Below are 13,011 nucleotides of genomic sequence, written 5' to 3' on the forward strand. Positions count from 1 at the left end.
TTGAACAGAAAGGGAGCTCTGCATTATGGTTGTTGACATATGCCCACCTGGTAGTTAGAGAATAATTAGCATGCGTTTCTTTTAATAACTGTATAATTACATTTTCTAACTGAATGCAAATCATAGCTTTCTATCGAGTGTTGTGAGATACGGTAAGGGGTAGTGCGAGTGACTCTATTGACGCGAAAAGAGGAGCCTGACTTGTATACATGTTTTTACTAAGATACCTCGTATTATAGTCCCCTTAAAATGGTTCGTCCATTATACGTATTTATTGGCTTTAGTTACGGCTATTGGACTACGGGTATGTATCACTGAGCAATCAAGGATTAAGCATATCCTTAGGTATTTTTCTCTTCACCGTAAATATAAGAAGTACCTAATTACAAGCTTAATATTAATAATAAATTGCATAGGCTTATTTCTAGTTTATAAATGATATTGTTAGGGTATCGCGTAGTACGAAGTGAGAGGGAGGGGTTTGCAGTGGTGCATTGGTAACTGCATTAACCTCTTCTCTCCCGGAATAGGGGTTGGAAAGGGGGTGGGGTTGGTGACGAATAGCCTCCTTATATAGACCTATTATCTGGCATATATCTTACAGGATGACCCTATTGTATCCTAACAGATAGGAATATACTCGGTGCTCTTTCGTTTGTAGTGAAAGGTATAATAGTGCGTTCAAGAAGGTTCATAGAGTTTAGACCAGAGTCTTCAAAGCTCACGACAGTAAATATAAGACCATAAAATGTTGGAAAGGTAATTTCTAACGTTTGAAATGCTTCCAAAATGATGGTTTCCTATCGTTTTCCTTCGATTCCTCTACTACCTCCTTTTCAGGCATTGGTGTACTTGCATTGTTGCTATGGGCTAAACTGGTAGTAGCATCAAATGCTTCTCTCACAATATCTGCCCATGTAAAATCTATAGCTTCGATTCCAATATCAACTATATAATATTTGTCTGATGATCGTAGCACGGGCGTAGCGGAAACGCGGATGCTATGGGATGACAGCTCAAATCTTCCTACTGTGGTAGGCTTGAAAAGAGCTTCCATTTCTTCGAAACTTGCGAGCTCCGGATCCATCCAGGTGCCGAGTTCACATGCGCTGAAGGCAATGTTGAATCCGTTGAGCGTGCCAATCAACACAGCTACCTTTGCACCATCTGTGCGTATGAATATCAGAGCCGCCGAAAGCTGCTCTGGCTTCCGACGTAGAGTATAGATGAGGGACCACTTGCCCGCGACCCATTTCCTGGCTGAACTCTTTGTTACAATTGGCAGTGGCATGTCATTTCTGGAATATGGACTTGGCCATAGGATACGGACGAGCTGATAGATCGTCGAAGAGGGACCGTCCCTTAACTGGACCAAGTGATGAAGAAAGGCGCCTTCCAATGATGGTGGCTCAGGCTTCTGAGGGACGTAGACAGTCTGGAGGTTTCCACGCGTACTGACGCTGGCGAGTTTTCCTGTTCGAATACGTGCGTACTGGTCATTGTGTTCTGACAGCTTCTGTAGATATATCGCCAAGAAGGTCGAATCCTTATAATCAGGCGGCACGGGACAGTCGAGGGCTGCTACATATTCGTCGCCGTTGAGTGCCGTAAGATGAAGACCGATTTTAAGGCCGCGGTTAGTTAAGGTGTAGGGTTCACGAGGCTCCCAGTCTTGATACGGAATTATAGTATTTGAGTTTAAAAAGTATGATGGATCTGCTGCTAGGAGGCCCTCCATCACATCTGGTAGGGCGTTAGGGTTGACCCACGCGAATAACGACTCGTCATCTGATTGCTTCATGATTTCCTCCTGAAGCCGTAGAAACGCCTTCTCGCCGCCCTCGCCGTATAGCATGGGCATGTTAACAGAGAATATACCCATCAGACAATAGGCCTTATCCTCTGGTCGTGTAGTTACCCTCTGCGCAGCCCACGACATTCGTCTCGCGATGCTCGCTGAGTCCAGAGGTTCGTCACCAAGCAATATCTTGAAATCGACCCCCGTAATTTCTGCAAGCAGCAAGCATAGAAACTTCTTCTCACCAATCGGAACCCAATCGCCGGAGAAGAATATCACATCCTTAGGTGCGAGAAGCTCCTGCAGCGTCCAACCGCGAGTGAACCACTTGTTCGTAGCAAATTCGGCCTTGGCCTCTGTCGTGACAAGTTCGTTCGGTGCTTTGAGCAGGAAGGCATAGCAGATATCAGCATCGTGATACCACGCGAACATAGAATTGATGGCCTCGGACAACTCAGAACTACTGCGTTTATCAATACAGCACGAATCAATCCAGATATATTCGTAGCCATCAGCAGCAGCTTGGCCACACGCGCCTAGAATTTTAGATAGCGATGCGTGGGCTGCAGCCGTCTTGGCTGAGGTATAAGTCGCCTTATCATTCTCAATATCGTTGAAAGTTATTTCATCATTCTCCCAGGTATGCGATAGTATAGCGTATTTGAATAGCTCGTTCGGTCTCTTCTCTACTAGATTTAGAATACCGGTCTCTTTGGCTGTACGGGCTTCTAAGAAACGCATTTTATCCGGTGGCGTTTTTTATCTTTTGCTGGTACTATGTAAAAGATTTGAGTGTGGTTACAGGGTAAGTCAGTATCTCGTGTTAGCCTTACGCCCCCAACTTCTTAGGTGATAGGGAGTAATATTATGCAGGCTGTGTTTCAATTTTACCGACCGATATCCAACTCGTCGACCGATTAAGATGACATTTGGAGATTTAAGAAGTAACTAATAAGACATAAATAGAAGGATTTGTGCCACCACCACCACATGTTGTGTACCTCTTAATCTGGTTACATACTTACCTTCGAGCGTGGCGCAGTGTCTTGGCGAGAATGTGCATATAATGGCCTCCCTCCTCACCCTTATACCTACCTGCCTAGGCTTATATATACTATATTCTAGCGTATAAAGTTACTTGATTTTATATATCAATAAGCGACATTAGTCTTTTTTAAAGGAGTTATCCGGTCCTAAATACAGAGATAAACAATGGACAAAAATTCACAAATTGAGGGTGTCATCGACACGCATATTCAAGTCCCCCCTCCCGTAAGGCCAGCACCACAGCCAGACCTACCAAAAAATGAGAATGAGCAAGACCTCATACAAGTCAACACTCGGCCGCCGATCCCTGAAATAATCGTTGAAGAGTAGGTAACTAGAAATCTTCCACCATTTGAACGCTATGATCACATGGTATTTATACTAATATCCGTATAGGCCCACAAAGCCGCCAAACATGGCAGTAAGAGATGATAAACTGCCTCAAATCATCCAAGAGCGTGACCCTCCAATGGTAACACCTTTAGAGAGGCTCGATAATAAACCTAGGTGGATCGACTGTCCTGCTTGTAAACGGCGGACTATGACAAAGGTGGTGGAGGAGGGGGGTGGAATGCAAATGTATGTAGCGGCTTCATCTTGTGAATTTTATCTTGATCTTGTGCTAAGCTTTACGTCTATAGAGTAGTAGGAGCCTTATTGTGTTGCGTCTGCCCTTGTCTCGCTTGTCTGCCATGCATTGGCGGGTGGTTTGAAAATACTCGCATAGTATGCTCGACCTGCCAGGTTAATGTCGTTAATATTTCCCATGATGGTCTTGTACAAATTGTACCGATACATAGGGTAGCGCAACAGCCTTCTGTTTACTAAAACCAGCCGAGTTCTAGTACAAATTATGTAGTTTATAGCTTATGTCAGAGATACCCCTTAATGGTTGTCATATATAGAATAAATAAATGTTAGAAGCAGCAGTCTCGCTGTTGTGTAATAGCCGTATAGTAATATGAATCTATTAACCCTTAACCTTCTATTTTCTTTCGAGAGCGTGTAGCGCCCCTTATATATATATATTAATCTATACCTAATTCATACTGGCACTACTTATAACCTGACAGCTTATACTACATATGATTATATGGGTACCTAAGTAAAAAGAGTGGATCAGATATCCCGTTAAAGTGAAATATAATCTTTATCTAGGTATTTATGGCTTAACTAGTCCATTATTATACGGGGATTATGATATAGATTTTGGATAGAAATAGGATCGGTTTACATACATAGTCTGATAATATGAGCGGACGGTCTAACCTATTCCAGTGGTACCTAACAGTGTCGTTTTACTTTGGCCTGCGACCATACCCAGTAAGTAAGAGACGGATGTCTCAGTAGGACCCTAGCAAGTATATTAAATGATAGTAACTGTATGAACCAAGTCGGAAAGCTCAGGGTTTTCCAGGTCTATGGTTTCCCCATGGAATGGATCGTCCACTATTCCATTCTTGACCTTGTCTTTCGTCACTGGCGCTATAACTCTTTTAGCTATGTATCTTTTGAAAGGGGTGCTGTTATCCGCACAAAACCACCCTATTCTAACAAATAAATCTTGATTTGTAGGGCGGTAGATCCTCTTAAGGACTAGTCCTCGAATAGGAGACAAACTTTCCAAATCATGAGTATAAGTTAAGCACATGAATAAAAGTTCCTGTTTTCGTTCTTCGTGAAGTCTTAACCATTCATCTGGATCGGCGGCCATAACGGAGACATCCTCATCCCAGGTAATCCCGACTTCGATATGTATCGGCGTTAAATATCTCTCCGTTCTTAGCCGATTGGTAAGTCGAAGCTTGTGCAATATTGGTGCAGGAAACTTTGCTCCTATCTCTGATACATGAGCCAACACGGCGATCCCTTTTAGTATCAGTTCTGATGATGTAAAGCTATGTAACCTCATAGGATCATCTGAGACGACATCAATTCCTATGATCTCTGCCAACGGAGTGAATGCGTTTTTGGAGATATAACTTAGATCTGGGAAAACTGATCCGTATATATTAGCCCAAGACCATGTTGGGGCAATATAGGTTATCGTTCTAAAGCGGGTTGGCGATTCTTCACGTCCATCACCAGTATACCAACAAAGTTGTCTAATAAGATCTGTTTTCCACATGCCAGCGAGATATTCATCCGATACTATTTTTCGCATTTCGCTAGCCAACCCTGCAATCGCGATCAATCTATCAGATTGTTGAGTAAGATAACAGCCTGAGTAGGAGCGTACCAATCTATACCAGGCCCATCGAAACTCCTCATGATTTCGGACTTCTACAGTTGGCTTTTCAAGCATACCGAGCCCAGCATCTAGCAAGAGACTGTCTGTAACGCCCGTGGGGTATCGCTCAGAAGCAACAAGCTCCAGGCACTCCCAACAAACTTGATGTAGGAAGCTTAGCTGCCTTCTCGCTAGGTATCGCTCTTGAATAACCCATGCACGCGTAGTCAGTGGGGACTGTGCTATCAAACGTCGGGGAAAGGAGCATGCAAAGGCATATTCGACGGTTTGGCCGTTATTAGGAGTTAATTTCATCGAAGTATAGTCCATCGTTGATAGGTCCCTGTTAGCAAAGCAGCCGTAAGTGCCGTCAGCAGCCCATGTCGCGGCAATGTTACAATGAGCTCTGCTATATATTAACCCCATCTTAGAAGATTGGGTTTTCCAATCCTCTTCATCGTCCTGAATGATACACAGAGAGTCGATCCAAATAAATCGCAACCCTAATGACATGGTAATTTGAAATGCGTCCCGATATGTCTTGGGTAAATGTGAATCAGCCGATATTTCCAAGAAATTTGAATAATTGCGCTTGGTTAAGCATAGGTGTTTAGAAGATCCCCAGCAATGACTTAATGTTAAATATGGCACGGCGCCAACGTGCTTATTGCAAACAAGTCGCCACTTGCAGCTACTCTCATTATTGTCACGGCTTACTTCTATAAGTCTATCAGGCGTAAATACTTCATCGTCCTCTCTTTTTGCACGGCATTTGGCATGGGATTTCAAGCAGGTACGATACCAGTGTTGCCATAGTTCGATCGCCTCAGTTGTTGAGCGATATTGTATTTTATATGGAGGTTTCATTGAAACGACTCCATCGAAGCGAACCGTTAGTAAATGTTCCATGTCTTCCTTTAGTTTAATGAATATTCTATCATGATTCCCAAAGTATAGGACATCGAATCTTATCCATGGCTGCTCGATGTCATGTTTTCGAAGTCCACTCTGGAGGCGGAATTCTGCGTATGTCTTAGGCATATCGCCTTCAAGTGCTCTTCGAAAATAACCTTCAAATCCGACTCCAGTTCTAGATCCTAGAATCGAAGTCCAGAGCTTTCGACAGACGAGGCATCCCGTCAGGATTGATTTATAGAGACTTAGGGGCGTAGGATGCAAAATATTTGACTCTGGCTCTGGTCGCGGCTTATCAAATATTGTGCTGAGCACTTTGTAGGCAATTTGAAACGAACTCCGGCATGTTTCACAAAGCATTTTGAACTAAAGGGCTACGTTGCAAATTGATTCAAGCCGACCAAGTAGCTTGTGTTAGAAGGGTTAAGTTTTATATCGGTATAACAAAGAGGCTTCGAGATAACCCCGCGATATGTGTCGTGTTCGGTATAACATAGGCGGTTCCATTACGCATATATATATTGAAGGGGCCAGTTTCTTATTAGAAAAAAAAGGACAAAAGTTATAAGTGGACAGCAAGCAGTGTAAGTGGAACAGTATATGCAGATTGAACCCCATTGTATTGGGCATTGCGATTCTTAAAACCACAGTTTCACCTGAATGGTCGAAAAGGTATAGCCACGTTTGTAAGTGAAGTATCTACCAACCCAATAGGCTTGAATCCATTTAAGTGGATGGTCTATATGTTAATAAATATATTGCGTAGTATACATTGTGTAGTATACAGCGGATGCTACTCAGCCCCTTTTTTGTGACCCAAGATTATGAAATTAAGCCCAAGGCTGACCGTACCTCATAAACCCCAGTTCGTATACCTTCACACCTAAGTCCTTTCGACTAAGCTATAGATTTACCCTAATACCTTTATGAAATCAATCTAATAGTTACAACCTTGAAAGCTAGTGAGACGGTTATCATACCTTCGTGCTGAAGTATGACCGTAAGGTGCAATCGAACTAGCAGGGACTTGTAGTTTATAGGATATTGCTTATCTATTTCGCGGTTAATTCCAGTCGAGTAAAGGGGTATTGTCAGTTACTAGCAGTAGCAGGTAACCCCTTTCATATGATTCTTAGCGCGTCCCGATTATTTTAAACATTAGGTCCTGGACTCTACATATCATCATATAAACATATGCATTGCTCAATTATGCTACTCTATTCTTATAGACGACACTATCTATATCCACATTAATAGAACAGGCTTACTATTCAACAAGTTCCCATGAAATACCTCTAAATAGCAAAATTAGCTTGACTAAGCTCACCCACCGTACCTCGAATAGCCTCCCTATCCTCCTCATCAAACTCAATACCAAAATACTTCTTCATAGCATCCAGCCTTTGCTCCTCCGTCTCAAACCTCGCTATCTGTACTGTCTGCCCCTCGCGGCGCCACTTTAGCGTATCCTGGAACAATATCAACGCACCATCAATCCTACCATCAGCCACCGCCCTATTACTTATAAACGCAGATTCGTGTGCCTCGCCCTCCGCATCGGTAGTAAACCGCGACAGCACGACTTTCTGCGTAAACCACGAGCTCGGGCTCTTCCACGGGCTTAGGTTCATACCGCGGATGTCTTCGAGCAGGAACTCGATGTCTACGAAGCAGTACATGGGTACCCACTCGGCCTCGCTGCTGATCTGATGTTGGTAAATCCAGACCTTCTGCCCTTGGTCGACGTGCTGCGGTATAGCCTCGTGGACGAACCGCATAAGCGCTTCTGTGCCCTCGACATGTGGTCGTGGTTCGTTGGGGCATAGACGGTTCGGGGCAGTGGGGCCGTTGGCGCCGAAGCCGACATCTACCATGTACCGGTCTTGGCCGATAATGACAATATTCACGCAGTGCGAGAAACCACCGTATTTACCGGTCTCCTTGCTATAGACCCGGGCACCCGCCATGTAGACTTGGAATCCAAGACTTAGTAGCACGGTGTGGAACAAAGAATTAGCCTCCATGCAGTACCCGCCGCGACGGCTAGGCGGTGGTACAATTTTATTGAATAAATGCTGAGGCCGGACATTGACGGTCCTATGCCATGAATAATGCTGAGTCAAATTCTCGAACGGGATCCGCACTATATTATGTTTATTTAAGAGGGTTAAGTAGCTTAGCTTAATATCGTCTGGGACTGCTGCTACCGAGTATAAGCGGTTTTGGTCAGGTAGCGCAATTCGGTTGAAATATTGCTCGAGCTGGTCATGGCTGTATCTTGGACGGTCTCCCATATTTTTATCTTATCTAGAGATGGAGAGGAGTGGTGATGTTGAGGTTTAGTTAGCGTAGCGAATTTATGTAATAGAATAGAATTATAATAGAATTATATATACGGAATACCCGATATTGACTCCCTGGCTCGTATAAGTTGCACGTGACCATACTGCTTGCAGATATACATACGTATAAGGTACCTAAGATACTCGAATCAAGCACTAGGTTGGATTATCTATTTTTATATTATTCATTAGGTAGGTAATTAGGTATATAAGTTTCGCTAACAATCATGGGCGAATTGTCTTGGTTAAATTTGTAAGTCCTAACTGTAACTCACGCTGTCGCCGTCAACCTAGACCTAATAATCTTGGCAACTATAATACGATTCAACCTTTGGCTCATCTCGTGTAGAATCCTAGATAATGATATCTGTCATGTGCTCCAAACTCCAAACTATGCGGTTTTAGCTATAATCGAATGAAAAAAAAAGGTCCAATTGTTAATATTTATCATCAGCCGTGGCCGCCTTCGACAACTTCCCTCTTATTCCTACACACTGGGCAGCCGCCCTCAATGCGATCTCTTAATAACCGCGCATGCGTAACTTTACTACCTACAAACCGGCCTCCTCTTGTTCGATCCTCGCTGCCGTTCCCAATCACGCTAGGATCTACGTCCTGACCTGGGTGTAAGTACTCCAGGAGATGTGTAATATGATATATATGGCCGCATGCGAATCCTACGAGTGTCTCTACCTCCCACTCAGTAAACGGCTCGAGACATCTTGCACAATGACCTGGCTTTAACTCCCGGTGATCGTGCTCCTGCTGCTGCTGCTTTTTGCTCGTAGAATTATTGTCCGTCAACGTGTTAATATCCGTCGTCTCGCTGGGTGTTCCAGTCCTAGTCCCACCTGTACGCGGGGTCGCAGTCGGGGATGATTGTTTTCCTGTTGCTGGTGGGATAGATATGTCTTTAACTTCAACATCAACGTGATCTTCTGAATGAGCCAGCACTTCAAACTTGATACCCTTTCTTTGTCCGCTGCGGAGTTGATTCTGAGCGGCCGCCACTTCGGATCTAAGGACACGCGCCACACCAGACGAGATACTGTATTGAATTTCATGTTCCTTCATGATATGCTTCAAACCTTCCCGAAGACCGGGGATCTCAAGTCCCTCAGGAATGCGTCGGACTAGGGTAATCGGATCAATTGCCGTACCAACCTCCTCGAGTAACGCACGGATGAAGCGTGGCTTATCCATACTGTAGTCGAGGAGATCCTCCCATAGGTCTGGGTCGTCTTGTTCTTTTGCAAAACTAATAGCCTGGGATACATCGCCCAAACGATCAATAATGAGATACAGCGCCCGTTTCATTTCCCCAGTCTTGGAGTATAGGTAAACAAGTTCGGGTATAAAGTTGGCCTGCTCGCATTCCTCGACAGCCTTCTCAAACTTGTACGAAGTAGAGACCTTTAGGAAATCCATTAAAAGCTCACGGTCAAACGTCACAAAAATATGGACGGCTAAATCGGCAAAATTGTCTACTAGAGACACGCTTTCGTCGACAGGCCGCTCTCGGTATTCCTGCCACAGACCGCGGAAGTAGAAATAAAGATAAAGATTTAAATCTTTCTCCTCTAGTTGCTCGACCACTACTTCTGGTTTGATGAGGCCTCGAGCTGCTTCATCAACAAGTAGCGCGATGGCTTCTGATGTAGCGTCTTCAAGTTCCGAGACACTCATTCGACCCAATTCTGCTTCTGGTACTCTAAGCGCGATGAAGCTAGGGACGTCGTCAATGACAGCTTCTGCGAGATGGTTATCTCTTATTAGACGCATAGCAGAATCCGCATCTTGAAGTTTAATATATCCCTTCAGAGCTTCTCGGTATCGCCCGTTTACCTCGTAGAGTCTGGCTAGGCTTTCCGTTACAATTCTCCAGTCACGCCCCTTCTCTCCATCTTCGATGCTATCTTCTCTCACATCACGGAAATTAAGCTGGTTTTCTAGAGCAATAGTGACCTCGCTGACATCGAAGAGCTCGGTCCCCCACCGGTCGAGTAATTCCTTAAACCGAGGTTTGTCAGTTTGAATGTAATGGCCCAACATGACTTCGTATACTGTCCCCGGAATGGGTGGTCGCATTGGTTCAGACGGCACATAATCGACAATCTCGTCGAACTTATTCGCGCCGGCGAAAGTATATATCCAATTCTCCCACTGGTGAGGAGTATTGATTACTCTTGCCGCAATTCGAGCAGCACCAGCCCAATCCCTGCCTTCTACCAATTCCTGAATCCAAAGTTCGCCAATTCGTCGTTTCTCCTTTTCTGCTGACGTGTTCATAAATCTAATATGGTCGTCTATTAGAGACGACGTTTCTTCATAAAAATCGTCTGTAGTTGATGGTCTTCGTTCGGGACTCAATGGGATAAGCTCCGGAAGTCTTTCAGTATCGACATTCATAATCTCTGGATGATCATTTAATAACTCCCACGAATCTTGATACCTTTTGTGTTCCATCAGCCACTCCAGATGATCACCGAGATCTCTCTTGGTTCCAAGACAACAGTCATAAGGGCTATGGATGAATATCTTGGCTCCAGGTTTGATTAGATTGGGATGTACCGTCCGTGACGTTGGTCTCAGACCGACTCGAAGACTTCCCCCGGTATTGGTGGCTCTGGGACTCGACGCAGCATCGTTGCTTTCTTTACTCCTAACACTTGCACCGGAACTAAATAGAGACTTCGGATTGATAGCAGCATTCCACATATCAGTGCCAAACCCAGCCAAGGCCTCTAGAGCTCCTCGAGAAGCCACAACAGAAGCAGCTCTGCTTGCAGGTAATACTCCCAAATGATAATCATTAGAAGAAAGCCGTTCGAACCGACTGATGGAGAGGGTATCCTTGTCAATTTCGACTTGAGATGTGAGATCGATTAACCTTAACTCGGGAGGCTGGGCATTATGGCGGCGTCTTATCCCACCAGATGGTTCGCCTTTATTTGTTGATTTACCAGGTTCTTCTTCCTCGTCCTCCGGTTTACAGTATGCAAGGACTAGAAGTAAAGATTGGGTATATAAGGAAATACCGGATATAATGCAGTCCATACGAAGTCTAGGAATGTTAGTGAAAATCGCGAAAACTCGAATAAGCATACATACTTTTTCACGATCTCAGCCCTCCCAATAGATCTTTCACCCGCATCCTTCCCTACGCCAACGCCGCCCGGATGAACATGGATAATCCATATTGTACCTCCCCATCCAACCAACAGCCGTTCGATGCTCTTATCATGCCTTTGCGCCTGCTGATTTAACTTGGTCGCAGCGGGCGATAAAGCACCTGACGCATCGCTTGCCTTTTCTGCCTCGTCGCTTGCGATGGCCTGGTCATCAATCCACTCTGCCCTGCCCTTCCACACACCAGCCATTTCTTCCCATTCGTCCGTCTGCGGCCTATCAACATGCCCTACTCGCTTCCAGGCATCTTCTATGTCTGCGCTATCCAGGTGCAACTTCGTTCGCATGATCTTGATGCCATGCTCGTTTAGCCAGGCAACGTATCTTCCTGATAAGGACCATTTAATCGTGCTGATGGTTCCCTCTCCCGAGTGAAGCACCGAGTCCTTTCCAGTATTTGCACCTATCCCAATACTACCAAGCCAGCCAGATGCGGCGGCGGCAGCACTTCCCGTAGTCGAAGACGTACTTCGCCCTTGAGGCGCTCCGACTGTGAGAACCAGGTTACCAGCAAGACCACCAGACAAGTATGTTCTATCATTTCTGAAATCCGGCGACAAGGCTACGGCTTGAACTGGTCGCGCAAAATTTCTCAGCTGCACATCTCGAAGCTCGATAAGGGGTTGGACACGGACATTTCCATCCATAGAAGAGGTCGCGATGAATATATTGTTCGAGGGGATGTTGGGAACTTGTGGTAACTCGCGCGATCTCCGCTGACTACCTGGAGGAGAGTCTGAATTCTTAGAGGAAGGTCGGTTGATAGTTTGCGACACAACTCTATTAACAGCCTCAGGCTTAAGGACTACGGGAATAGAGGGAGGCGGGTATGGGGATATCGAAATACTCGTAACGGAGGCAGTATGAGCTTGGTAGACAAGTAAAGATTGGAAGTCTGGTAGTTGGATAACATGCTGTTTATGCGCTTTAGTATTAACTGCCTCGTAGAAATACCACTGCTATAGAATCTGCTTACGATATTTCCATTGTGCGTTCCGACTATCATCTTGTCTCCTGCGACAAGAAACGTACTGGTAGCGTCGCCATTCTTATAGACGGCGCCCATATGTTGTGTCAAACGGGCGTATTTTAATTTGGGCTCCTCGTCCTCGTCCTCTTCCTCATCATCATCCTCATCGTCGTCGTCGTCATCCTCTTCATCTTCCACTTCATTATCTTCATTAGAGTCAACTTCGGCATCATGTTCGGCGTTAGCTTCGCCGGTAACCTTTGTAACCGTTGTATCCTTTGTATCTACTGTTGCATCTCCACTCTCTTCTGAATGATGCGACCCTAAGTGATCAGGTGCATTTTCATGTTCTTGCTCGTCAAGACTGTCCTCTAGTATAGCGCCGTCGCGGTTGTTGATGTTATTAGCATCGTTGGTGTCATTGTCGCCCAAGCTGGGCTGTGCTTCTGTCATGACAGGCGATCAATCCAAGACACTGACATTAGGGGCTAAGTGAGTAAATAGATGATATGAGACAAAT

At 44.9% G+C, this 13,011-nt stretch overlaps 3 protein-coding genes across 3 annotated transcripts; all 3 read right to left on the minus strand.

Annotated features, from left to right (window-relative positions):
- Positions 1-766: 766 nt before the first annotated feature.
- GL218_04693 (Vegetative incompatibility protein HET-E-1) lies at positions 767-2,539 on the minus strand (the record flags this gene model as incomplete). Its single annotated transcript, XM_033581313.1, has 1 exon — positions 767-2,539. The coding sequence occupies one exon, from the start codon at positions 2,537-2,539 to the stop codon at positions 767-769; it is 1,773 nt and encodes a 590-aa protein (XP_033435459.1).
- Positions 2,540-7,285: 4,746 nt separating this feature from the next.
- On the minus strand, positions 7,286-8,284 carry GL218_04694 (Arylamine N-acetyltransferase 2; the record flags this gene model as incomplete). Its single annotated transcript, XM_033581314.1, has 1 exon — positions 7,286-8,284. One exon carries the CDS (start codon positions 8,282-8,284, stop codon positions 7,286-7,288), a length of 999 nt encoding a protein of 332 aa, XP_033435453.1.
- Positions 8,285-8,782: 498 nt separating this feature from the next.
- On the minus strand, positions 8,783-12,944 carry GL218_04695 (Vacuolar protein sorting-associated protein 41 like protein; the record flags this gene model as incomplete). Its single annotated transcript, XM_033581315.1, has 3 exons — positions 8,783-11,396; positions 11,444-12,435; positions 12,498-12,944. 3 exons carry the CDS (start codon positions 12,942-12,944, stop codon positions 8,783-8,785), a joined length of 4,053 nt encoding a protein of 1,350 aa, XP_033435452.1.
- Between the last annotated feature and the right edge of the window lie 67 nt (positions 12,945-13,011).

This window comes from Daldinia childiae (genome assembly GCF_008694065.1).
Source record: "Daldinia childiae strain JS-1345 chromosome Unknown Scaffold4, whole genome shotgun sequence".
Classification (NCBI taxonomy): domain Eukaryota; kingdom Fungi; phylum Ascomycota; class Sordariomycetes; order Xylariales; family Hypoxylaceae; genus Daldinia; species Daldinia childiae.